The sequence below is a fragment of the Berghia stephanieae genome, chromosome 4 (genome assembly GCF_034508935.2).
Source record: "Berghia stephanieae isolate SIO BIC M18660-M18661 chromosome 4, UCSD_Bste_1.3, whole genome shotgun sequence".
Classification (NCBI taxonomy): domain Eukaryota; kingdom Metazoa; phylum Mollusca; class Gastropoda; order Nudibranchia; family Aeolidiidae; genus Berghia; species Berghia stephanieae.
The window spans coordinates 34032833-34058231 of NC_088363.1; the positions used below are offsets into that span (position 1 = coordinate 34032833).

At 37.3% G+C, this 25399-nt stretch overlaps 2 protein-coding genes across 9 annotated transcripts in view; one reads left to right on the top strand and one right to left on the bottom strand.

The window, feature by feature from the left end:
- Nucleotides 1-20400, top strand: part of LOC144970463 (uncharacterized) — a 42086-nt gene extending 21686 nt beyond the window's left edge. For 6 of the 8 annotated variants that reach the window (XM_078910135.1, XM_078910137.1, XM_078910134.1 and 3 more), the window contains exons 7-15: nucleotides 169-310; nucleotides 1058-1299; nucleotides 4501-4588; nucleotides 6218-6291; nucleotides 7391-7474; nucleotides 8718-8850; nucleotides 11368-11490; nucleotides 13436-13566; nucleotides 15481-20400. In XM_078910135.1, coding sequence (XP_078766261.1) covers nucleotides 169-310; nucleotides 1058-1299; nucleotides 4501-4588; nucleotides 6218-6291; nucleotides 7391-7474; nucleotides 8718-8850; nucleotides 11368-11490; nucleotides 13436-13566; nucleotides 15481-15705 — 1242 coding nt within the window. In that variant the 3' untranslated portion in view covers nucleotides 15706-20400. The remainder of the gene's footprint in view (nucleotides 1-168; nucleotides 311-1057; nucleotides 1300-4500; nucleotides 4589-6217; nucleotides 6292-7390; nucleotides 7475-8717; nucleotides 8851-11367; nucleotides 11491-13435; nucleotides 13567-15480) is intronic. The other 2 variants (XR_013644962.1, XR_013644961.1) reach the window with 1 other exon arrangement.
- A 3082-nt stretch (nucleotides 20401-23482) lies between these two features.
- On the bottom strand, nucleotides 23483-24556 carry LOC144971753 (uncharacterized). Its single transcript, XM_078912825.1, has one exon. It carries the CDS (start codon nucleotides 24554-24556, stop codon nucleotides 23483-23485), a length of 1074 nt encoding a protein of 357 aa, XP_078768951.1.
- Between the last annotated feature and the right edge of the window lie 843 nt (nucleotides 24557-25399).

Below are 25399 nucleotides of genomic sequence, written 5' to 3' on the forward strand. Positions count from 1 at the left end.
TTTGTTGTAGGTGTTAAGGAGAGGGTTAAACCAATTTTTCTCTTCAAATTTATGATTTGTTGTTTTGTCATCGGGATAAAGGTTAGATAACTCTTGCAGGTTTTTTTTAAGGATTGTCAACCTTTCGGGTTATCCTAATGTCCTTTTTCATGTTTGTTTCTTCTTCAGCTTTTTATGGCATTCATGTGGTTGATATTGATTGCTGTTGTCTTCATCTGGTACGAGGAGCCGTTTGATATTTTCAAGGAAGAGAAGAAAGAGCAGGATCTGGAAACATCTGATATGTCTGATATGAATTCAAACAAGCAACGTGAGACAATGTGTTTGTCACATACATTATGATTGGTTTTGATAAGGCTTCTTATACTGATGATGGTGATGGGGATAATGGTGAAGATGATGGTGCTGCTGCTGATGATGATGACGATGATGATGATGAGGATGATGGTAATGATGATGATGATAATGATGATGATGATGATGATGATGATGAGGATGAGAATGATGATGATGATGATGATGATGATGATGATGATGATGATGATGATGATGATGATGAGGATGATGGTGATGATGATGATGCTGCTGCTGCTGATGATGATGATGATGATGATGATGATGATGATGATGATGATGATGATGATGATGATGATGATGATGATATTATGATGATGATGCTAATAATGATAATGAGAATGCGGTATTGAAATTAATGATGATGGAGATGATAAGGACGGTGATCAAGATAGTGTGATAATAGAAATGATCGTAATGGCCAGTCTATCCCGGTATTGAATGGTAAAATCGACACTATCAATTGTTTGCTAACCTTTGGATAGGACCCTAGTCTATCTCAAAGTACTTCCCATCAGATCTACCAGTCCCAGCTACCCAATCACTGCTTGGTGAACAGGTAAGGAGAGTGAATCTTGACTTCACCAGGATTGATCACGGTCCTTTTGCATGTGAAACGAGCCTTACCAACTGAGCTATCAGAATCCAATTCTGATTAATTTGTTAATTATGGTGTTCATACCAATGTCTGTTGCAACAACAGGTGATCTGTACGATGACGTCAAGCAACAGCTGGATATTACTACGTCCAGTGTGAAAGATAATGGATTCATCAACAACAGAATATGCTCATCGGAATTCAACGATGACTATAAACAAGAAGTGATGCAGCAATGCGAGATGTCCGGAGATAAACATGATAAAGATACTAGGAAATTAATTGACGATTCTCTCTCAATTTCTGATACATCAGATGGAATGTTGAGTTCTACTAATTTTCAAAATGTAAGTATTTTCTGTTTATTTTGACTTACTTGACTTAAGCGTCCTGGCTCCTAGCGAAGCATAGGCCCTCAACAGCACTCTTCCATCTTCTTCTGTCTTGGCACAAACCTTTGCCTCACTCCATGTAAGATTGGAGACACACAAATCTGGGTGAAGGCTTCTCCTCCAAGTCTGTTTTGGACGACCTTGTTTCCTCTTGCCCTGTGGGTTCCATACAAGAGCCTGTTTGGTTATAGTACAAGGATCTTTCCGCAGGGTGTAGCCAACCCATTGCCACTTTTTGCGTCTGACCTGGACATCCATTTGCTTTTAGTTTGTTCTTCTCCAAAGGTCAGTGTTTGGCACTTTGTCAAACCAAGTTTCTATTTATTTTACGGATGATAAAAAGGAAGAAAAAAAGTCATAATGGCCAAGGAGCTGGAGTTCATTTAGGTTTCTGTAGTTTCAAACAGTCATTAACAATTGTTTGTAACCCTTTGGTTAGGATTTTAGTCTATTTTAAAGTACTTTTCACAAGATCTAACAGACTCGGCAGCTAATCATCGTTGGGTGGACATGGCAGCCACAAATAATCTCAATTGCTTTTTGGATAGATATTTGGCCATCTGAATGTGAGATAAGCTTCGTATATTTGAGCTATTGGGATACCCAACATTTATTTTTGGACTCATGGAGGGTCTGCAAAAGTAGCAGAAAAACTATATTATTTGTTCAACCTCTAAGGGGATTTTCCAAAGGAAGACTGAAATAATCCAGGCATCATCTTCTGTAAATTGAGCTAGGGTGAGGTGACTTAGTCAAGGCCACACAGAGTATTGGCTGGGTGGGGTTCCCGACCTCCCATAGTGGGCAGGGAAGTACTTGCTGTGTCTGTTTTCCAATTGCTTTCTGTCTTTGTCTTGGGATGAGATTACTAAGTTTTGTTCTGACCCTGGTCGGAGTCCTTAGCTGGGAGGGAAACAGTTGAAGGTATAGCTGTAGTTTGGAGAGGTTAGAATATTTTGTCTTGTAAATCGTCTCTCTGTTATGTACTGTTATTTTTTTAATTTTTAACATTTGATTTGTAAGCAATTGAGTGTGTTCCTCTTAGTGGGATTTTTGTAGTGGTGTCTGGGAGAGACTTTTGGGTAATCTCAAACTAATTAACTGATAGTGTGCTCTTGGAATCTACATCTGTCCCCTATTTGTACCATTCTTCTTTCTCTTAATTGTTTCTCAAGTACTTTTAACATTTAGAATGCCTTTACTATCGTATTTTCTTCCTTTTTACTGCCGCTGATATGACCGGAATATGTTGCAAGCGCCGTAAAACCCTTAAAACAACAACAAAAACAAACAAACAAACAACAAAGTATTGGGGAATTGAAGCAAAGATCACATCACTCTATCATGCAGTCCTCTATTTTGCATTTGTTCCAAACGTAGGCTTCTAAGCTCATGTAGCAATTTTAGAACTCAGTCAGAATTCCTAAAACAATATTGTAAAGATTCTCTATGCTTTTGTACTCTGAAAAACAAACAAAAAAACAAAAAACAAAAAAAACAAAAAAAAAAAAAAAAACAACAAAAAAAGACCCACGTATTTAAAATTTTGACCAAAAAATCGTCCTTCAAATATCGATCGATTAAGATGACCCTCATCTTGGCAAAAACTCTCAAAACTGGAACTTCGCGAAATTCCAGGTTTGAAAATTTTTGACAAGATGAGGGTCTTTCAAAAAAAAAGAACGAGCTTTGATATATGGCGATATCCACTAACCGTGCTCAAACCTCATTAAAAAGGGTCCCTGACCAACAACAACCCAAAACCTATAAAACAAAACGAAACATGACGCCTGTTTGGAGAAAATACAATTTTTCTAAAAGAGAAAATGTTGTTAACGGCCAGTTACTCATTTTCAAATATCGATCGATTAAGATGACCCTCATCTTGGCAAAAACTCTCAAAACTGGAACTTCGCGAAATTCCAGGTTTGAAAATTTTTGACAAGATGAGGGTCTTTCAAAAAAAAAAGAACGAGCTTTGATATATGGCGATATCCACTAACCGTGCTCAAACCTCATTAAAAAGGGTCCCTGACCAACAACAACCCAAAACCTATAAAACAAAACGAAACATGATGCCTGTTTGGAGAAAATACAATTTTTCTAAAAGAGAAAATGTTGTTAACGGCCAGTTACTCATTTTACACCTGAGTAGGGTAAGAGAATGTGAGTAAAGAGTCTTTTCCAAGGACTCAGTTATGCGCCAGGCGTGGCTCGAACCAATAACCTGCCGATTCGAAAGCGAGTGGCATACCACAAGACCACATAGTCGCAATCAATTTTAATTTTCTTATCTTATTTCATCTTATTTACTAAAGGCTTAATACAGAAATTATCCTTTAATTGCCTTATACAATAGTTTATAGTTACAGAATATCATATAGCTTGCATTGTATCATTCACAGACAGTTTTACAAACTTTGAATGTAAGGAAAAATGTATCAATACGACAATGTAAAATCGAAAAATACAATCATAGAATACAGGTAATTGAAAATTGGTCATGGATGAATGAATCATAAATGTACAACGTTCATTGTACAATGGAATATTGATGATAATCGTGAAAGCAACAATAGTAATAATCATACATAAGTCTCTGATGAATTATTATGATTTAACATTGTTTCAGATGTCATTTTAATCAATTGATATTTGATGGATGAGTATTCTGGCCAAACGTTTAAATCTTACATTGTTTTTTTTTTACAGTCTGTCAGTATTGCCTTGACTTATTCAAAGCGTACAGCTATGATGTGGTCTTTTGGTAGGACACTCGCTTTCGGAGCGGAAGGTCTGGATTCGAGCCTCGCTCAGCGCATAGTTGAGTCCTTGGAAAAGGCTCTTTACTCACATTCTCTGTCGGAAAAAAATTGTTATATCGCCTAACTGGCGTCATGTCTCGTTCTACATGCTGCATGTTGCTGTTGGTCAGGGACCCTTTGTAAAGCGCCTTGAGCACGTTTAGTGGATATTTAAAATAAACAACAACAACCCCCCCCCAATAAAACTTGAGCCTTTATATAGCGTAATATCCACTAAAGATGCTCAAAGCGCTTTATGGCTCTCTATATAAAAGCTCAATTAAAAAAAAAAATAATTTACTGATTTTTAACCTTTTTATTGTTGTGAATCCATCACTGTTTGTACATACAGTCTGTAAATGATGATGGCCTCAAGGATGACTCTCCACGTATAGACGACCTGGTTGCAAAGGAAGGACTACTTGGTTTCTTGTACAAAGGTAAATAGTTCCATCCTGTATTATTCCATCCCTCTTCCTAACATAGAAACAGGTAATGATATCAAGTTTACAATAATGATTTGGGATGTCAGATTATCAAACGTTGAATTTCACTAAAATTAGATTCGTTTTTGAAAAACGAAATATCATTTAAATACTTTTGAAAATGTCTTTTACTCATAGATGACGAAATTGAAATGGATTGAGGGGTAGATAAAATGAAAGATTTCTTACACTTTTGCGTTTTGGAATTCGAACTTTGTTCACAACGCGCAATCGCAAACTTGTGCAGCGGTTGGGAACACGTCCGGAATTCCAAAAAGCAAGAGTTAAGGGCTAACCCGCACCGGAGACTGACTCCGACAACGCGGCACTGCCGTCCTCTGTCGTCTTCCGGATAAAGACGTCGGGCACGGACAAACTACTAAAATAAAGAGAAGAGCCGCTAGACCTATCTCTCCCAAGCTCGAAAAAAAAAAAAAAAACCGGCAGAGGACGTCGAGTGCTTGGCATGGGTAGGTCGAGAGGCTCTTCTCTGTATTCTTAGACGACAGAGGACGGCAGTGCGGGTCGTTTCCGGTGTGGGTTAGTCCTTAGAGTCTTATATTCATGAATGTCAAGGGTTCCTCAGATGCCACCTACTCAAACTATATCGATTGCAGTTGAATTCTGATAACGTCAACACTGCCAGAACTGAATAGATTGGTTGACTTTAAGCAAAGGTTGATTTTATCCGTCACCAATGAAACACACTTAGATAAAGAACAGAAAATTTTGGGGATAACAAGGAATGTGGTTTAAGCAAAAGAGTGTTGATTTTTTGCGGATTCAACTGTACCTGACAGTTATTAGTAATTATTCAGCTCTGCCACTTATAAATATTTCAATTTTTGATTTTTAAATTAAAACATATCTTTTTGTTTAAGAAGTATGTATGCGGAAGGATATTTTGGGAATCAAAATTTTTAATCCATATTTTGATTACTAAATTATCGAAGAATTTTTAATTGGTGAAGGAAGTACTTAAAATAAAGAAGCGGTAGCGTAATATTTACTATGTTTCACTGGAGTAACTTTGTTTAACTGGTGGGCAGAGTGGCTCAGCAGTATGACCTTTGCTTGATACCCGAAAGACACCGAGTTCGACCGTAGCCATCGTTATGTTATAGCCTGACACTGAAATCCAAAAGGACTGGCAGTTTGACTTCATTATTTGGTTTTTGCACCGCCTAGTGAGTTGTTAGTAGAGCTCATGGAAACAAGTTATTTCATTGGTTGAACTATTGAATACAACTCACGATTTGTTTTCTTTTGTGGCAAAAGACTGGCATTTTGACGTCATTTTTTGGTCAGTGTCAGGCCATAACTTTACGAAGGCCACGGTTCGACTGACCGCTGGGCTGTGTTGCCTTGAGCAAGTACCTCGCCTTAGCTCACTGCGGCGCCTGGGTTATTCCAGTTTCGCCTTGGGATCGACTCCAAAGACAAATTTCCTCTAGTGGATGAATAAAAGGAATTTATTATTTTTATTTTTTATTTATATATCTATTTATTTATTCATTCATTTATTTATTAATTGGCAATGAAGACAGATTAACGTTGAATCTCCTACTTTTTTTCTTCTTACAGAATACATGAAGGACAATGTGATTGCCATTTTAAATCTTCTTTTTTGTGCCATGTTTTCACAGATTTCTCTTGAGGTAAATGAAATAAATGAATAAAGAAATAAATATAAATAAATAAATAGATAAATTAATTAATAAATAAGTAATAAATTAATAAATAAATAAAATTAGCATTTATATACCGCTTTTAAAAGAGTTTACCATGCTTAACGCGCTTCACAAGGTTTTATTTATTTCTCCAGAACCAATAGTCTTCAACAGTCGTATTGTCACTTCCTTCCTAATGACGTATGGTAACTTAGTAACACTGGCTCTAAACTATCGGAACAATGGCGGACGCCGTATGAAATATTTCCCCGGCGAGCTTAAACGCGTATCCAGAGGAAAAAAACCCCATCAATTTGATCATGTATTGACTTTTACACATTCTGATCACAAGGCATATGTAAAGGGAATGAAAAGTTCTAGCCAGCATGAAGAATTAAAAGTAATGATTTTCTTTGTTTAGAACCAAGATGGCCGCCGTTGCCGGGCGCGTGACATCAGACTATTGAATCCAATTGACCGGCGGGTGGTCGATATTTTTTCCTGACCCCCCTGTTCACCCAGAAGTAATTGGGTAGCTGAGTCTGTTAGATCCGGGAAATGTAATTTTGCAATAGACTAGCGACCTATCCAAAGGGTAGTAAGCAATTTATGTTGTCCATTTCACACAAAAGAAACTGGATAAGAAACTGGATATTGTCTTTGACCACATAGCCGCACATGGCATATTAAATTGATTTAATACCACTTCCCCCTCTCTCACCCCTTCCCACCCGTCACCCCCACTCTGTGCGGCTATGTGGTCTTGTAGTATGACACTCGCTTTCGGATCGGAAGGTCCTGGGTTCGAGCCTCGCTCGGCGCATAGTTGAGTCTTAGGAAAAGAATCTTTTCTCACATTTTCTCACCGTACTCAGGTGTAAAATGAGCACATGGCCGTTAACGGCGATGTCTCTGTCGGAAAATATTGCAATATCGCCTAACAGGTGTCATGTCTCGTTTAATATGTTACATGTTGCTGTTCGTCAGTTAGCCTTTGTAAAGTGCTTTGAGCACGTTTAGTAAGTATTGCGCTATATAAAAACAAACAAAAAAAGCTCAACTATTCCCATTTCATTGGCACCCACAGGCAATGTGTACTCAAGTGTCCCTGGAATATTTGGATTTTGGAGAGATGGAAAACAGTATATTGTATTGTCTGTGTGGAGCAGAGGTAGGTGTGATATAGATTAGAGCTGAGCTGCCTACTTCAAATTACAAAAATTCGTAGTCAAATAGCTTAAGAAATAAACAATTTGCTTTCAACATGATTCAAAAAAGGTCCAAAGTCCTGAATAAATAGTATGCGCTTGGCTTAGAAGCTCACAACATTGCCATCCCGAAGTATAACGGACCAACGCACAAAACTCTATGTAACCATGAACCTTTATAGTCTGGTTAATACAGTTAAAGTGAGAACTACTCATAAACGTGGATGGCAAAAAGCAATAACAAAGACCTGAGTGACGTCAACTTCATACTATCTATAGATAGTATGCAGATGACGTCACTCAGGCCTTTGTTATTGTTTTTGCCATCCGCGTTTGTGAGTTGTTCTCACTAAACTGTATTAACCAGACTATAAAAGTTCATGTTTACACAGAGTTTGTGTGTTGGTTCGTTATACTTCCTGATGGCAATGTTGTGAACTCCTTGGCCAAGCGCATTCTATCTATAAAAGGTTCACATAGTATTGTGTGTTGGTCCGTTATACTTCCGGATGGCAATGTTGTGAGCTGACCTAGTTTTCATTGACAAGTCGTATAAACAAAGAGTGAGTGGTTTTCAGCGGTGAGCAGAAAAATAGCAGTTATAACACTGTCTTCGGTATTGTCTTTACTCTATTTGTTTACAACGGTGTAGATATAGATAGTTCTAAGATGACGTCAATCGGGCCTTTGTTATTGTTTTTGCCATCCGCGTTTGTAAGTTGTTCTCACTAAACTGTATTAATCAGACTATACGAGTTCATGGTTACCCAGAGTTTGTGTGTTGGTCCGTTATACTTCCGGATGGCAATGTTGTGAACTCCTTGGCCAAGCGCATTCTTTCTATATGAGGTCTGACATCCGAAACCATTTATGGGCCTAGTTTAACCTTGTTGTAATGGACAATATTTTGCGTCATTTTTTGAGAGTTCCGTTACAACAATGAGCCCACAATAAATGGGTGATCAGACCTGCAAATAATTACACGTCGGTTTACAATGTTGTACTAACTTCCGTTGACCGGGTAGAGAGTGGAAGGTCAGAGGTGACAAATTCCGGTCCCACATTTTAAACTATTTTTTCCCCAATATCGCAAATAACCATAATCCTCTCCTCTAAGTCAAATTTTAATATAGAAAAGGGACTTAAAATTCTAATTTTTATTTTTAAAAGGAAACATTTTTTAATTTGGATATTTTATTTTTACAGATTCTCATCGTCTACATCATGGTCACTATATTGAGTAAATACGTAGCGGACAGGAACATGATTCTATGCGGAGGTGTCCTCCTTCTAGCCTCGGATTTAATGCTTCTTTTTGTTTTACCAAGTGCACCCAAGCGTAAGTGTTTGAAATTTAACCTTCAACAATTATTTTTACCCGACGTATATATATATATATATATATATATATATATATATATATATATATATATATATATATATATATATATATATATATATATATATATATATATGCAGGTCTGATATCCGAACACAAGTAGGGGCCTAATTTAGCAATGTTGTAATGGGCAATATTTTGCGTCATTTTTTGTTTTCCATTACAGCAATGAACCCAAAATGGATTTGATTATCAGACTTGCAAAAAAAAAAAAAAAAATGCACGTCGTTTTTACCCTATTTCAAAAATGTATTTATTGTTTGTCATCGACGTTTAAGTGGAAGAGGTTTTGTGGTCTGGTGGTATGACATACGCCTTCAGATAGGAAGTGTCATTCGTTCGAGCCCCGTTCTTTGAAGCGCACAGTTGAGTCCGTCTTGGAAAATGCTCTTTACTAACATTCTCTCAACATACTCAAATGTAAAATGAGTACCTGACCGTTAACAGTGTTGTCTCTGTCGGAAAAATTGTAACATCGCCTAACGAACGTGATACCGTTCCTAAGTATCTAATCTCACGAGCGATATGACGCAGACATACTGTCTATGGGCTTTCAGATCACGTACGCTTCCATCTACTTTATCTTATCCTATGATACAGATAATATATTATGTATGAAGACAAGGTCAGAAAAAAAAATAGTAGTTTTATATTTAACATTTTAATCTAAAATTAGTAAATGATTTAAAGAATGCTGATCAAATTAACAAAAAATACAATTTTAGATAAAGATTTTAATTTTTTAAAATGTGGATTTGATTTTAGATATTAAATCACCGAACTTTTTATTGTTCAAGGCTTACAAAATATTTTTTATATGGAATATTGGGAGGTAACTCTTTATTTGATAGTGATATCACTGACGGCTGCGTTAGTTAAATGAATAGAGAAATTTCAGAATTTGCGGAGAAATTAAGGCTAATACGAACACACAGTCGTCTATTTTGATTATTTTACCACTGTATTGTGGAAATTAACATTGATCGAGACAAATCTTTTGAGTCATCAACTTTGATCAGTCCGATAGATTATTAATACTTGATAGAATCAAGAGAGATTTTCAATGACGTCATCCTCTTTTGTTGCGGGGATGTGCTAGAATTTGTAGAATCAATTAGGCCTATAAACTCGCAATGAGAACCAAAAGAGACTCATGATTACGCCTGTCACATATTCTAAATAATTATTTGAATCAACGGGAATTGTAATCAACCCATAATTTAAGAAAGGTTTGCAAGTTACTCTTATATCAATCTGTGAAAAATTGTTTTAGAATTTTTAGATTTGCCAGTAATTCTGTACTCGATAATAAACATTTGACATTTGCTGTACGGAACACTGTTGATCCTAAAACCCCTTTTTTTAAAGAATAGATTTTCAAAGTACAAAAAATCTCTTGATAACAAAAAATGGAGTGAGTAGAGAAGTGCATCGGACAATAAAGAATAACTATTTTGGCAGTTTGAGGTCAAGTCACAAACACCACAAAAGTTTATTGGCGAGTTAGCAGTTAAGCAATGAACTCTTTTCTCTATACAAATATAGATAGTTGATTATGACGTCACTCAGGTCTTTGTTATTGTTTTTTGCCATCCGCGTTTATGAGTAATGCTCACTGAACTGTATTAACCTGACTATAAACGTTCATGGATACACACAGTTTTGTGTGTTGGTCCGTTATACTTCCGGATGGCAATGTTATGAGCTTCTTAGTCAAGCGCATACTATCTATAATGATGCTATAGATACTATGCACTTGGCTAAGAAGCTCATAACATTGCCATCCGGAAGTATAACGGACCAACACACAAAACTGTGTATCCATGAACGCTTATAGTTAGGTTAATACAGTTCAGTGAGCATTACTCATAAACGTGGATGGCAAAAAAACAATAACAAAGACCCCATTGACGTCAACTGCATACTATCTATACGCTTAGGTAATTTACTCACAACATTCAGTAAGTCTGATATAACATACCAACACGCAAAACTATGTGTAACCTTGGTCATTTATAGATAGAACGAAGTTGACGTCTTTGTTATTGCTTTTTGCCATCCGCGTTTATGAGTAATCCTCACCAAACTGTATTAACCAGACTATAAACGTTCAAGGTTACACATAGTTTTGTGTGTTGACTGTTGCACTTCCGGAAGGCAATGTTGTGAGCTTCTTAGTCAAGCGCATAAAATTTCGTACCATCTTTAGATCTATTATTATAATCTTCATGGTTAGAGAGTAGAGGCCAAAATAAAGGGATAAGGTCAGGAAACGGCATTGACCTTTTCACAAATGTTTATCAACATAAATAAGTGCTTGCTCCACTCACTTTTCCAAAAAGTTCTTGGGAGAGTGGACTGCAAGGTGGTATCAAGAGGGCTAGGCGCTAGGCAGGGTTGGTGGGTTATTATTTTTCATTAGCTTGATATCGTTGTTGATGATTGATGTTGTTACAGATGACCGGTCCAGAAACCTGTTGCCCATGTCGATATCCATTGCAATTGATGTTCTCAGTTTGCCTTTCTTGTTAGTGTGTGCCACGTCACTTTACTCCAAAATGACACGCAGAGAGACTCAAGGTAACATTCACATTTCAATTGATGTTCTCACTTTGAGCAGTGGCGTGGCATGCTTAATGTATAAGGTGGTGGCAGAATCAAATGAAAATGACTTAATGCATGCTATATTTGTAAATACAAAGGAAAGAAAACAAATTAAAGAAAAGACTTACTCAAATAATTAAGAGGTGGTATATACCATTTCTGTTTTATTTTTGAAAAATGCTGTGATCCATATTTAAAAGATGGATGCGGTGCCAGGCACCAAATCAACCACTGTAGCCACGCCTCTGTGTTTGCCTTTCTTGTTAGTGTGTGCCACGTCGCTTTACTCCAAAATGACACGCAGAGAGACTCAAGGTAACATTCACATTAAATTTGTGTATGCAAATAAAATCCCGTTGGATACGTACAATACATTTCTTACCTTTTTTTTGTCACTGCTGCTAAGTTTTCACATAAATACTCATTATCAGATAGTTTCTTTTCAACCAAGACTATGTGGTCTTGTGGTATGACACTCGCTTTCGGATCAGAAGGTCCTGGGTTCGAGCCTCGCTTGGCGCATAGTTGAGTCCTTGGAGAAGGCTCTTTACTCACATTCTCTCATCGTACTCAGGTGTAAAGTGAGTACCTGGCCGTTAACAGCGTTGTTTCTGTCCCCCCAAAAAAATGTAATATCGCCTCTGGACCCTTTGTAAAGCGCTTTGAGCACGTTTAGTGGATATTGCGCTATATAAAAAAAAGCTCAAAGCTCAAGACGTTCATGGAGTCAGAATACATTCCAGTTCCTCTTGCATTGAACGGACAGCAACAATCCTTCACCCACTCACCCACTCACTCACTCGCTCACTCACTCTCTCACTCCCGGGTGGGGTTCCTGACCTCCCATCGTGGGCAGGGAGATACATACTGTATCTTCTATCCCCCTATAGCTGTTTTCTAATTTGTCTTCTGTCTTTGTCTTGGAATGAGATTACTTGGTTTTGACCTGGACGTGCCGGAGTCCTTGGCTGGGAGGGAAACAGTCAAATGTATAGTTATTGTTTTTGGGAGATGATTTTTCCCCTTGTACATCATCTTTCTGTTATGTATTATTTTTTGAATTTATAATGTAGTATTTGAGTGTATTCCTCTTAGTGCGATCCCTGTGCTCATGTCTGGATGAGACTTTTATGGGATCTCAAACTATTCACAATGATAGTATGCTCTTGGAATCTACACCTATTCCCTATTTGAACAATTCCACTTTGTCTTACTTCTACAATAGTAGCACATCTAGCGGGTAATCAAAAGGCCTGAAGTTCAATCCCTAGTCCAGCGGGCAGATTAATTGGGATGGTTATTATTATGTATTCATTATTACATAATGAAAATAAGGAAAAAGGGAGATGGTGGCTACGATGTATTTATTTTATTTCCTTGATGGGATCAACCGGAAATCATAAACAAATAACTCGTAGTGATTCATTAACACCCATAAACAATAACTCGTAGTGATTCATTACAGTTATTTTCTTTTATTTTTCTCTATACTTTGTTTGGCATTGATTTACACACACTTATCTGATTTTTATCTTACACATAGCTAAATTTAATCAGTAACTGGTATGGCACTCGCTTTCGGATTGGAAGGTCCTGGGTTCGAGCCTTGCTCGGCGCATAGTTGAGTCCTTGGAAAAGGCTATTTATTAGTCACATTCTCTCACCGTACTCAGATGTAAAATGAGTACCCGGCTGTTAACAGCGTTGTCTCTGTCGGAAATTCTTTTTTGCAATATCGCCTATGAGGCGTCATGTCTCGTCCTACGTGTTATGTGTTGCTGTTGGTCAGTGACCCCCTGTAAAGCACTATGAGCCCGTTTACTGGATATTGCCCTATATAAAATCTCAACATTTTTTTTTCTAAAGAAGAAAAATAGGGAGAAAATTGTATGTTATTATTATATAATATTATCATCCTCAGGATTAAGCCAAGGTCTGCGCTATGCCATTGCGGGTCTTGGTACCATCTTGGCTCCGATGTGGGCGTCATCTGTTGTGTCAAAACCTTACCTGGTGCTTGGTGTTCTCGTGGGCATTCAGACTATGGCTGTGGTAAGTTGACGGATTAAGATGAAAACATGTTGAAATATTATTGGTTTGGACTGGTGTGTGTGTTGTATGTGTGTGTGTGTGTGTGTGTTGTGTGTGCCTGTGCATGTGTGTGTGTGTGTGTTTGTGTGTATGTACCAAGCCCTGCGCTATGCCAAAGTGAGTCTTGGCACCATCTTGGTTCCAATATGGGCTTCATCTGCTGTGTCAAAACCTTACCTAGTGCTAGGTGTTCTCATGGGCATTCAGGCCATGGATGTGGTAAGTTGACGGGTTGAAATTCTGATAGGATGGGATATTCAGACCGGCCTTGTACTACAAATTATTCGTAAAATTACAAACGTTTCGGCCCCAGCAACAGAATTGCATTTGCGTCCTTGATTCAATAAATTATGTTTGAAAGGAAAGTTTAGTTCCAGAGAACCTAAATTATACAAATTGAGTTTTAAGTTGAGTTTTTAATATAGCTCAATATCCACTAATCGTGCTCAACGAGCTAGACAAGGGGTTCCTGACAAACAGTAACACATAACATGTAGAACGAGATATGCCGCCTATTAGGAGATATTGCAATTTTTTTTCCGACAGAGACAACGCTGTTAACGCCCAGGTGCTCATTTTGCACCTGAGTGCGGTGAGAGAATGCGAGTAAAGAGCCTTTTCCAAGGACTCAACTATGCGCCGAGCGACGCTCAAGTCCAGGACCTTCCGATCCGAAAGCGAGTGTCATACCTCTCGACCACATAGCCTCATGGCCTTGGAATAATTTTTTTGGATCATACAGAGAGCGTATTATTTATTTCTAAAGTAATTTATAGTAAAGTTTCTTTATTTTTCTCATGGAAACTACAAATTTATTATTTTTAATTTCAAGTTGGCAGCTCTGGAAATTGGTTTAGAATGTGACGTATGTTCGGTACAAGATGGTGCAGAGAAAAGATGAATCATAGACGTGATGAGATTTTAGTTTGTGTATCGCATCGCTACTTTCACGAAGCAGAGAGAAAACAAATCAGTTTGATCTACATCTGTTTCCTATTTGAACAAATTCCCCTTTGTCCTACCTTTTCTCGGATGCTTTAATTGTAATTCTAGAACGTTTTACTATCCCATTTTCTTCCTTTTTATTGGCGCTGATATGACCGTAATATTTTGCAACCGTCATTAATCACACAAATATTATGAGGATCAATCATCTGCATGACTTCTTATAGTCCAGTTGGTCTTTACCAACAGTTGCCTCACAAGCAAAGGAATTGAACTTAATCTCCGCCGTCCACCCTGCAGTGTTTGGTTAGCTGGGTGTTTTAAATTTGGCAGATAGTACTTTATCGCAGACTAGCATAATATCAATACTATTCTAAAGAATGTACTTGTTACTTTCCGTTTAACGTTACAGAAATTGGGATCTTTTCCATCTCCATAGGCCATCTGGTTTTACGGCTTTGAGTACTCTCGGCTCTTCTACTTCCCTTTACTAGAACCGTTTGATTTCTAAGTCGAATTTTTCACGACGTGCTGTCGCACATTCTGCTCTATCTGTGTGGAATACTCTTTCAGCAGAAACCAGACAACGTAATTCTATGTCCTCCTTTTAAGCCTCTTTGTAGACAGAGTAGGTACTTCATTTCAGTTTTCTGTGAGTTATTTTATTGAATAATATATATGATCTCGTGTGTATATAATATGTGGAAAGGGGTGCTATAGAAATTATTATTATTATTATTATTATTATTATTATTATTATTATTATTATTATTATTATTATTATTATTATTATTATTATTATTATTATTATTATTACTGATAAACTCTTAAATAATGCCTCTTGAAACAAAAATGTAAAAAAAAAAAGAAGAGAAACATGCTAGTTGTTGCCAAATTTAAACTATCTTTTATTTTGTTAATCTTTCACAGGTTCTGTGTCTGTTGTCTTACAAACGATTGAAAGGGTTGGAACTGGAGAAAAGCGACACAATTATCTCGACCCCAAAATCTACCGACTGTGAAAAACTGAGCGGATCTGACCTTTCCAATTGTCCAGCTAACAGCCCAGATTCTCATTCAAAATACGGTTCCGTCGATGGCACAGATTCATTTGCCTGTAGATATTCCACGCTGAAAGCCCAGGAAGACTCATAGTTTTTGTTGTTGTTTTTTTTAAAACCCAAAATAGAAACTCTGTTCTTATTCACATATATCAACTATATAAAACGTGCATTTATATTGCTTATAATATCTGGGGTTTTTTTCTCTTCGTTACAGTACTCGCTGAATTATAGCACGGTGAATTCCAGCACGCCCCGCAAAACGGCACGCTTGAGCTGGGTGACCTAATCGTATCTATAATAAGTCGTTACCTTCCATGAACAAAGGATTTTGGCACGCTCGGATTCCAGCACGCTTTTTGGCTTCTCCCAAGAGTGTGACAGAATCCAGCATGCACTGTATGATCATTACGCTTAGCAATGCTTCGTATAGCTGTTCATCAAGGAGCAAGATGGAGCCATAGTACAGGGTGTCCACAAAGTCTGGGTACATGTCATACTTCCCCATCTATTTATATTTATTCATTTATGCTATAGATTGTGGAAATTTAGCTGAATGATGCTTTTCTTCACGGAAGAAGAGGTCATGTACATTTAAAATACTATTCATTTACATCCCAATCGAATAAGATAGAGTTTTTAAAGAAGAATTTGTACTATTACCATGTACCTCGTCTTTATTGACACCTTGTATTTCCATTTTTATTCATAACATCGAGCCATGGGGTGCATAAGGCACTGAAGACCTCCAACATTTCTGTCTGTCGGCGACATGCACACCGATTTTGTTCCAGGTTAGGCCTGACTCGTTAAGTTATTTCTTTATCGATGGATTTTCTGCACGCCTCTTTGGTCTGTCTGCCTCTCTGTCTTTTGCCATCATCCACTGAGTGCCTCCCATAGTGGGCAGGGAGGCACTTACTGTTGTCTTCTGACCCCTATATATGTTTTCCAACTTGTTTTCTGTCTTTGTCTTGGAATGATATTACTTGGTTTTGTCCTGGCCCTGGCCGGAAACCCTGGCTGTGAGGGAAACAGTCAAATGTATAGTTAGAGTTTTGGGAAATTATATATTTTTTTTGTCTTGTAAATCATTTCTCTGGTATGCACTGTATTATTTTTATTTTACATGGTATATGATTTGTAAGCATTTAAGTGTGTTCCTCTTAGTGGGGGCCTGTGCTTGTATCTGGATGAGACTTTTAGGTGATCTCAAACTATGTACACTGTCAGTGTGCTCTTGGAATCTACAGCTGTTCCCTATTTGAAACAATTCCCCTTATCTTCTTTTTATTTTGGTAATGGTGCTTTAATTGTAATTCTAGAACTTTTTACTATCCCATTTTCTTCCTTTTTACTGGCGATGATATAGCCTTAATGTGTTGCAAGCGCCGCAAAACCCTTTCTCTTAGAGATTCATTTCTAAATTTGTTAGGCCAAAATATCCCTATTGGGGAGCATTTTGAAGATTACATTTGTAAACTATTTGTGTATTTGAAATACATACTTCAAGTTATTGTTAACTTAACATTGCAAAGTTGAAACCTCGTAAATGCCCTTGTTACAATTTGTATTTTAAATATTTGTTCTAATACTTAACATTGTAATAATTACTACAGTTAACAATGGGAAGCAGAAGTTGTGACGTCACACTTTCTTTTATTCCAGTTCAAAACTTTTTTTTTTTAAAATTAGAAAGTGACCTTTTATATAATGCAATATTCACTAAACGTGCTCAAATCGCTTTACAAGGGGTCCATGGCCAACAGCAACACTTAACATTTAGGACGGGACATGACGTCTGTTTGGCGATATTATAATATTTTCGGACAGAGACAAAGCTGTTAACGACCAGGTACTCATTTTACACCTGAGTACGTTAAGAGAATGTGAGTAAAGAGCTTTTACCAAGGACACAACTATGCGCCGAGCGAGGCGAGGCTCGAACCCAGGACCTTCCGATCCGAAAGCGAGTGTCATACCACATAGTCGCGTGCGTAACCAGCCCTCCGGACAATTAATGAACAATGAATAGTTTCATATTGAATGACCCATTTATTGTGCACTAGTCACTCCGGAGGACTGTTACAAACTCCCAATGAGTTTTGAACCGGAAGCTAGGAAGGTATGACACCACAACTTCTCCGCATATTGTAATCACAATATTTATATCAAATTCAAATATCATATATCAGTATCTATCGCAATGAGGAGATTAATTTTTAATAACAACCATTTGATGTTGACTTTGTTGGCGTACACTGTTTTATACAATGCAATTCTGTAAAATCAAATTAAAGAAATTAAGGAACAGGCACCAGTGTAAGATAAAGATCTAAACAAGTGTGTATGGAAGATGGCAGACAAAGCAAGAAAGAAAATACAAGAAAAAAAACATCCCAAAAAAACAGTCGACCTCGACTGGGAGGTAGACTAGTTGTTTTAGATGTTTTTTCTTTCTTCTATTTTTTTTTTTTGCTTTGTCTGGCACCTTCCATACACACTTGTTCAGGTCTTAACCCCGTAACACATCGTAAAATAGCATAATTTGTGATTTTTTAGAATCTTTCAGAGCCAGCCATAAGGCTCATTGAGATTATCCCGGTTTTCATAGCGTAAAACGCACAACAGCTATTGCTCACTTTATGATAGACTACCATCTTATTCCAAGGATGCCAGTCTATCACAAAATACTTTCCGCCTGATCTAAGAGACCCAGCTACGAAATCACTGCTGGGTGGACAAGGGATTGGTCAGAAAACAAATCTCAACTTCTCCCAGCATCGGTCTCGGTCCCTTGCGTATGAAGCAAACGCTTTACCAACTGAGCTATCGGGACCACCAAAATACAGCAATACAAGGCTATTTTCAATTTCATTGTAAATTGTAAGTTATTTACAATACAGTATTGGTATACTCGTCTTTTAAATTATATTTTGCTTCAAATTGATATACCTTTATTGTTATTTTACAAAAAGGATCAAAAACAAAATTTGTTGATAGATCGTTTGCTTGTTTCGGCCCCAAGATTTGGAATGAACTACCACGTGGTCTGAGGGAGTGCAGGTCTTCGCCTGCCTTTAAAAAAGAATCTCAAGACACATCTTTACTGTATTTACTTTTATTGACGCTATGAACTCTTGATTTGGCTATGAAGTGATTGTATTGCATGTTCTATTGTAAGGTTTGTTGTCTTAAAATTATTATTTTTTATTTGTTTTATTTTCAAATTGATAATTTACATTGTAAAGTGCCCAGAGCTTGTGTCGTACGCGAGAATGAGCTCTGTATAAGTGTGTATTATTTATTTATTTATTTATTCATTGCATAATCTCTATACTATATTATTTACTCTATCAGCATTACAGTAATGTATATATATATATATATATATATATATATATGTGTGTGTGTATATATATCAATACCAATACCTGGGTGGATTCCCGACCTCCCATAGTGGGCGGGGAGGTACAGGGAGTTACTTGCTATGCCTTCTATTCCCCTTGATCTGTTTTCCAATTGCTTCTGTCTTTGTCTTGAAATGAGATTACTTGGTTTTGTCCTGACCCTGGCCGGAGTCCTTGGTTGGAAGGGAAACAGTCGAATGAATAGTTATAGTTTTGGGAGATGATATTTTTTTCCTTGTAAATCATCTCTCCGTTATGTACTATTATTTGTTTAATCGTTAACATATGATTTGTAAACATTTGAGTGTATTACCCTTTGTGAGATATTGTGCTGTTGTCAGGGTGAGACTTATAGGTGATCTCAAACTAAGTACACTGATAGCGTGCCCTTGGAATCTACATAAATATGTTCCCTATTTGAATCGTTTCCCCTTGTCTTACTTTTCCTCAAGTACATCTAGAATGTTTTTACTATCCAATTTTCTTCCTTTGTACTAGCGCTGATATGACCTAAATTTGTTGCAAGAGCCGTAAAACCCTTAAAAACAAAACAAAACAATATTAATACAAAAAACAAAAAACAAAAAACAAACAAACAAAAAAACAACAGGCATATGACATTATCCAACTCAAAATTATTGATATTATATTGTCTTTTAAGCGATTTGTATTGACCTGTACTCTGTATTAACCTTTGCTATGTAACGACCTTCGCTTGATACGATCTGATACGACGTATACTTATTTGCAGGTCTGATAACCCAAATTGTTATGGGCTCATCATCATTGTGATGGCAGTACTCTCCAACCATCGCAAAATAAATATTATTCTCCATCACAACAATGTTTAAACGAGCCTACAATTGTGTCCGGCTATCAGACCTGCAAATATGTTAACGTCGATCTGATTGAAATGTTTTATGGAGAAATGTTTATTGACATTATATATTTGTACAATGTAGCTTTTATGAGAACCCTTAATATTATAGATGATATGCGTTTAATTAAAAATACTCATTTATCTTGGCTATCAGATGAACCATATCGACACACAAAACTATGCAGTGTAACGTTTCAGACTGTTAGAAGAACTTAAGTGAGAACTAATGATCTAACTGGCAGTCCAAAAACAATCTAAAGAGCCGAGTGACGTCACCTTCATTCTTTTAAAAAAATGTTATTTTAAATTATTAATTCAAAAGATTTTGACTTACTTGACTCAACGCCTTTCGCCTCCTCGTCATGCAATTGGAACGCCGGGCTTCAAAAGATATTAAGTTTTGAAAACATGTTGAAAACAAAATGTTGAAACGTAACTTTAACAGAAATGATAATATCCCAGAAATGCTAAGAAAATAAATTATAAAGTAAAAAGCTTACGAACAACTTTTGACTTTGTCTGTGCATTTGTATTCAACCCTCTCCTTACCAGCCATTTTCAGGATTCTCCCCAAAACTGCACACCTAAATAACACAAAATATATTTTTTACCACTCAAACCCAATAGCTGCAGCAGTAAGTTCTTGCGATACATAATTTCTTTAGAACACTATGCTCTGCAATACACTGTTCTTAAAAATGTAGGATGTACAAAAGAAGTTTGAATAAGAATAAGGTTGGTTGTATCATAACGAATGTGACGATTTTCATATGCGTGGTAAGGAGAGGGTTAAACGGAAAGAAAGATAATGTGTGACCCATTTCCTGAAAGTTTTAACCCTCTCCTTACCATCCATAAGAAAATCGTCACATTTGTTACGATGCAACCAACAGTTTCCTCATTCTGAAAAACTTTGTATATCACAAATTATAAAGAAAATACTTTGTTATGGCGATAAAAATTAGACACTGGACAATTATATGTATAAAATGTACTTGTTCCTTTTCTGTTTGAGTAGAAAAAAAAAATATTCTTGTGTTGAGTGGGTGTGAAGTTTCAGGGAACATTCTGAATATGGCTGGTAAGGAGAGAGTTAAGTCAAGAATGATTACAAACAGCTTCCAAAAAGAACAAAATTTCAAACACACAACGTTTGGGATCAAACCCTTCTGCAGCCAATAACAAAAATCGAAAAGTGAATGGAACAGGCAATTATGTTGATAATAAGTCAAGTGAGTAGAGAGGTGCCTGAGGACAATAACAATAGAGAAAAACAACTTTTGCGGAGATGAGTAGTCGGACACGACCCGACTGTTACGGCACCTTCGCCTGGCCACGAGAGGGACACTCTACAATCGACGCCACCCACCACCCAAACCGAAGTGGTTTCAAACCTTGCAGCTATCTTGAATTTTTCTCGCGACTTTTTGAGGTCACGAGGTCAACACACACAAACACCACGAAAGTTTATTGGCGAGTTAGCAGTTAAGCTTATGAGCTCTGTTCTCAATACACACATATGACATAGAGACGATTGAGACATTGAGTAAGCTCCATCGGGTGAATATTTATTCAGAAATGTGACTGAAGCAGTCCTTTACGTTAATACTAACCAGGAATGTAGCGAGCAGAGAGGAGCAAGATGGCAATAGAGAATGTTGGTATGACGCAAGCCACATTTGAAAGCCAGAAAGGACGCAAAAGTTGACGCAAAACAGAGCTTGATCGCATAGTTACAAGGGCAAAACCCTGGGACCATATAACACCAGTCCTTAAGTCACTACACTGGCTTACAATAATTGAGTAAAGATGCGTATCGTTGTCTGGAAAACACTGTCCCTCACTACCTCACAGAACTCCTAAAGAAACATTCGACAACCCGAATTTCGCGTTCCTCCAATGACAACACTCGTTAGGATATCCCACGCATTCGTACAATAGCGGGAACAAGGTCCTTTCCTTACTTTGGCCCGTCTGTATAGAACACCATTCCACAGAGCACCTGGGAGTCCAAACCATTGTCTGTGTTCAAGAAATCCTTGAAAACAGTTCTTTTTTTATGCCATGTACTTTCTATATTGTTTTATGTTGATGTAAAGTGCCAAGAGCCTCATGGTTGAGGATACCGTGCGCTCTATAAGAGTCTATTATTATCATTATCATGAATACAAAATTGCAAATTTTGCTTTCATTTGCCTTCACCACACATCACCTGAATACCTCAAATGCCTTGTGAGGGAAAATAAAACAACTCGATCTCTGCGGTCCGCCAGCTATTTGGTAATTGAGAAAAACATCCTAAGAACAAAGTTTGCTGAGCGTGGTTTTGCATTTTCGGCTCCAATCGTATGGACTTCTTTACCACCTAAAACCCGTCAATGTGAAAGTCTGCCAGTGTTCAAACGACATCTAAAAACCAATCTTTTTCATTCAGCTTATCGTGGCGGTTGTGTTGATTCTTTAGTTGAATGAATGAAATTGTGTGATACCCAAAAAAAAAAAAAAAAAGAAACACAAAAAGAAACAATTGTAAAGCGCCTCTGAGCACAATTTGTGGCTGTCGTAATAATAATAATAATAATAATAATAATAATAATAATAATAATAATAATAATAATAATAATAATAATAATAATAATAATAATAATCATCATATCTTGTCGCGCCAGTGAGTCAGCCAGTCCGGGCAGTCTGGTTGCATTCCCTCAGGTCAGCATTGGTGCAGTGAGGTCCCAGCGAGCATTCGGACAGGATGTGGTCCATGGTCTGTCTGGGGTGACCGCATGGGCATTCAGTGCCCGGTGAGATTTTCCATTTAAAGAGGTTGGTGGCGGTGTTTCCCACCTTTGCTCTCGCTCTGTTCAACGCCACCCAGTCTTTTCTCTTGAGGTCTGTGCCTGCTGGGAGCTTTTCTGTTGGGGGCTGGAGGGCATCGTTTGCTGTCTTGTCCGATTCTACCCATTTGTCCAGGCGGAAGAATGCTGAGTGGTCTGGGTGAAGGCTCTCTACTGTGAGGAAGCTTTTCCTTGATTTGAGCCTGCTTTTGGGGCAATTGTGGTCACAAAGGGTAATAATAATAATAATAAGTCCAACAGGTTTGTGAAAAGGAGAAAGAGTACAGAGACACTCGGAACCAAACGACAGGCAACGGACAAAGTTGTGGGCCGAATGTTTTGCTGTACAACGATACCGTCTTAAGCATTGTCATTGGTTTTGTTCTACTTTCTCAAAATAATCATTTCGATGAATGTCATGAGTTTAAGTAAAATGCATAATTCGAGTATTCTGCTTAATATTGAACAATAAAACCGTATTTTCCATAGTACAGAGACAGGAACAGGAAATTGATACCCGGGTACATGATATGGTGTCCTTTCTTCCCCAATCTCTCTTTCTGTCATTCTCTCTCTCTCTCACACACACACAAACACACACACACACACACACACACACTCTCTCTCTCTCTCTCTGTGTGTGTATATGTGTCTGTGTGGTTCTCGCTCCTTTTCTCTCTCTTTCTTTCACTCAACCTATTTATTTATCTATATTTATTTTTATCTTTCTCTCTCCATATTGGAAAATCATTTCTTGCTGGTCACGACGAGACAAGAACATTTCGTGAAGACCGCGGCAAAGGCCTCTTTATAACGAGTGGAAATTCTAATGTAGAAAAAGAAGTTAATCGATGAGTTGACAAGGCTAAACAAGAATCGTATGTGATAACCCAAGAAGAACATGTTATACTGGAGCCCTGTGTAACTAGCTCCTGGAATCACGAGGATCACGGTGGCCGGGATGTGGCCCACTGATAAACAAACAAGGAATATAGAAGTGACCGTGATTACAAATTTCACCATCTCAGCGTCTTTCGAAGACATGTTCTTCTTATCCGTCGAGGGTTCCGATGACGTCACCGTTGCTGCGTTACTTTCCCGCCATTTTTTGAATCTGTTTAACTTATTTATCATAATGATGGTGGCAATGGCGACGATGAAGATTGCAACCGAAGATAGAAAAGTGTTTGCTATCAAGCTGTAGAATATTATGTATTGTTTGGCAAAAGGCGATTCGACAATGTACGGACGGGTTAGGTTGCGTACAGGATCAACGCCCCAGACAATTCTGGTTGACGTGCTGTAGGTCATTTGGGTGACGACGAAGACTACAAATATGGAAACGATTATACCCAGCGTCACTTTTGGTCTTAGAAGTATCTTGACTTTCAGCGGGATCAACACACAAAGACTTTTTTCAATGGACAGATACACGGTTGTCCAGTTGCTGCAGTAGTAAAACACAACGTAGATGAAAGCGGAGTAAGAGCAGTAGATATCGCAGGTGACTCCGGGTAACCAACCCCAGACGATGTCGACGATAAAGCAAAGCTGTAACGTGATGAGCAGCAAACAGCTAACTAAATCGAATATGGAAAGGGAGAGGAATGCGATGTTGGTGGTGCTATTTCGGACTCCTTGTTCTAAGAACACCCGGATGTTGATGGTGTTTGTGATGACCCCAAGAACGGAGAAGAACATCTGTGTGAATCCTATGACTTTTGCGATGACCTCAAAGAGCTCATCGCTGATATATGGTTGGCCAGGGCTTTTGATTTCTACTTTAAAAGAGTCGTTGTTAAAAGTCGAATTTGAAATCATTTTGTTGAGCTTGAAATGGCAAAAAGTTATTCTTTGTATTAAGTTTACCGTAAATATATAGCTCTTACAATTTTTTATTGAACCAAAGTGGTTCTCGCATGTTCAGGATGTTCATTGTTGGGAGATTTCCCCTCTTCGTTCATAGTTGAGGTAAAGGATGAATCTTAGTAATAATACATCTGGATGTTCATTTTATGTCATTACTTTTCATGTAAGTGTAACAAGCATAAATTTTATATTTTTGCCTGATATATTTGATCTTGAAAAAAATAAAAATTTATACCTTGTTTTAAAAGAAATATATTTTATCGATGAACACTTAAATATCGATTTATACGGTTTGAAGATCGAGGCAAAATTTCAAGTAGCATAAATATCGATAGATAGGTAGTTTCGATCATTACAAAATTGATTGTTGAGCTTCAGGGAAAAATATATACTTAACCCTTTTATGGCGAGATTCTTACAGCGACCTGGATATTTTATTCTCTTAGAGTTAAGACAAATATACCAAATGAATTTTGATTATCAACTGTATTTTCATGAATATATGATTGTATAAAGAAAAACAAACCAATTATTATACAGAAGCTTTAGATCTCTTGATTTGAAAACGTGTGTCCAACTTTATATATATATATATATATATATATATATATATATATAATATATATATATATATAATGCTGACAACTTATATAGCGCAATCACGCATAAGTTCTTGTCATTGAGTCTTTTATTTAAGTGACAGTCTGATAACATTGAGAACGTACAAAGACGCGCTACTAGACTTCTGCCTGACATTCGACATCTGTCGTATCTACAGAAAGATTAAAGGATCTA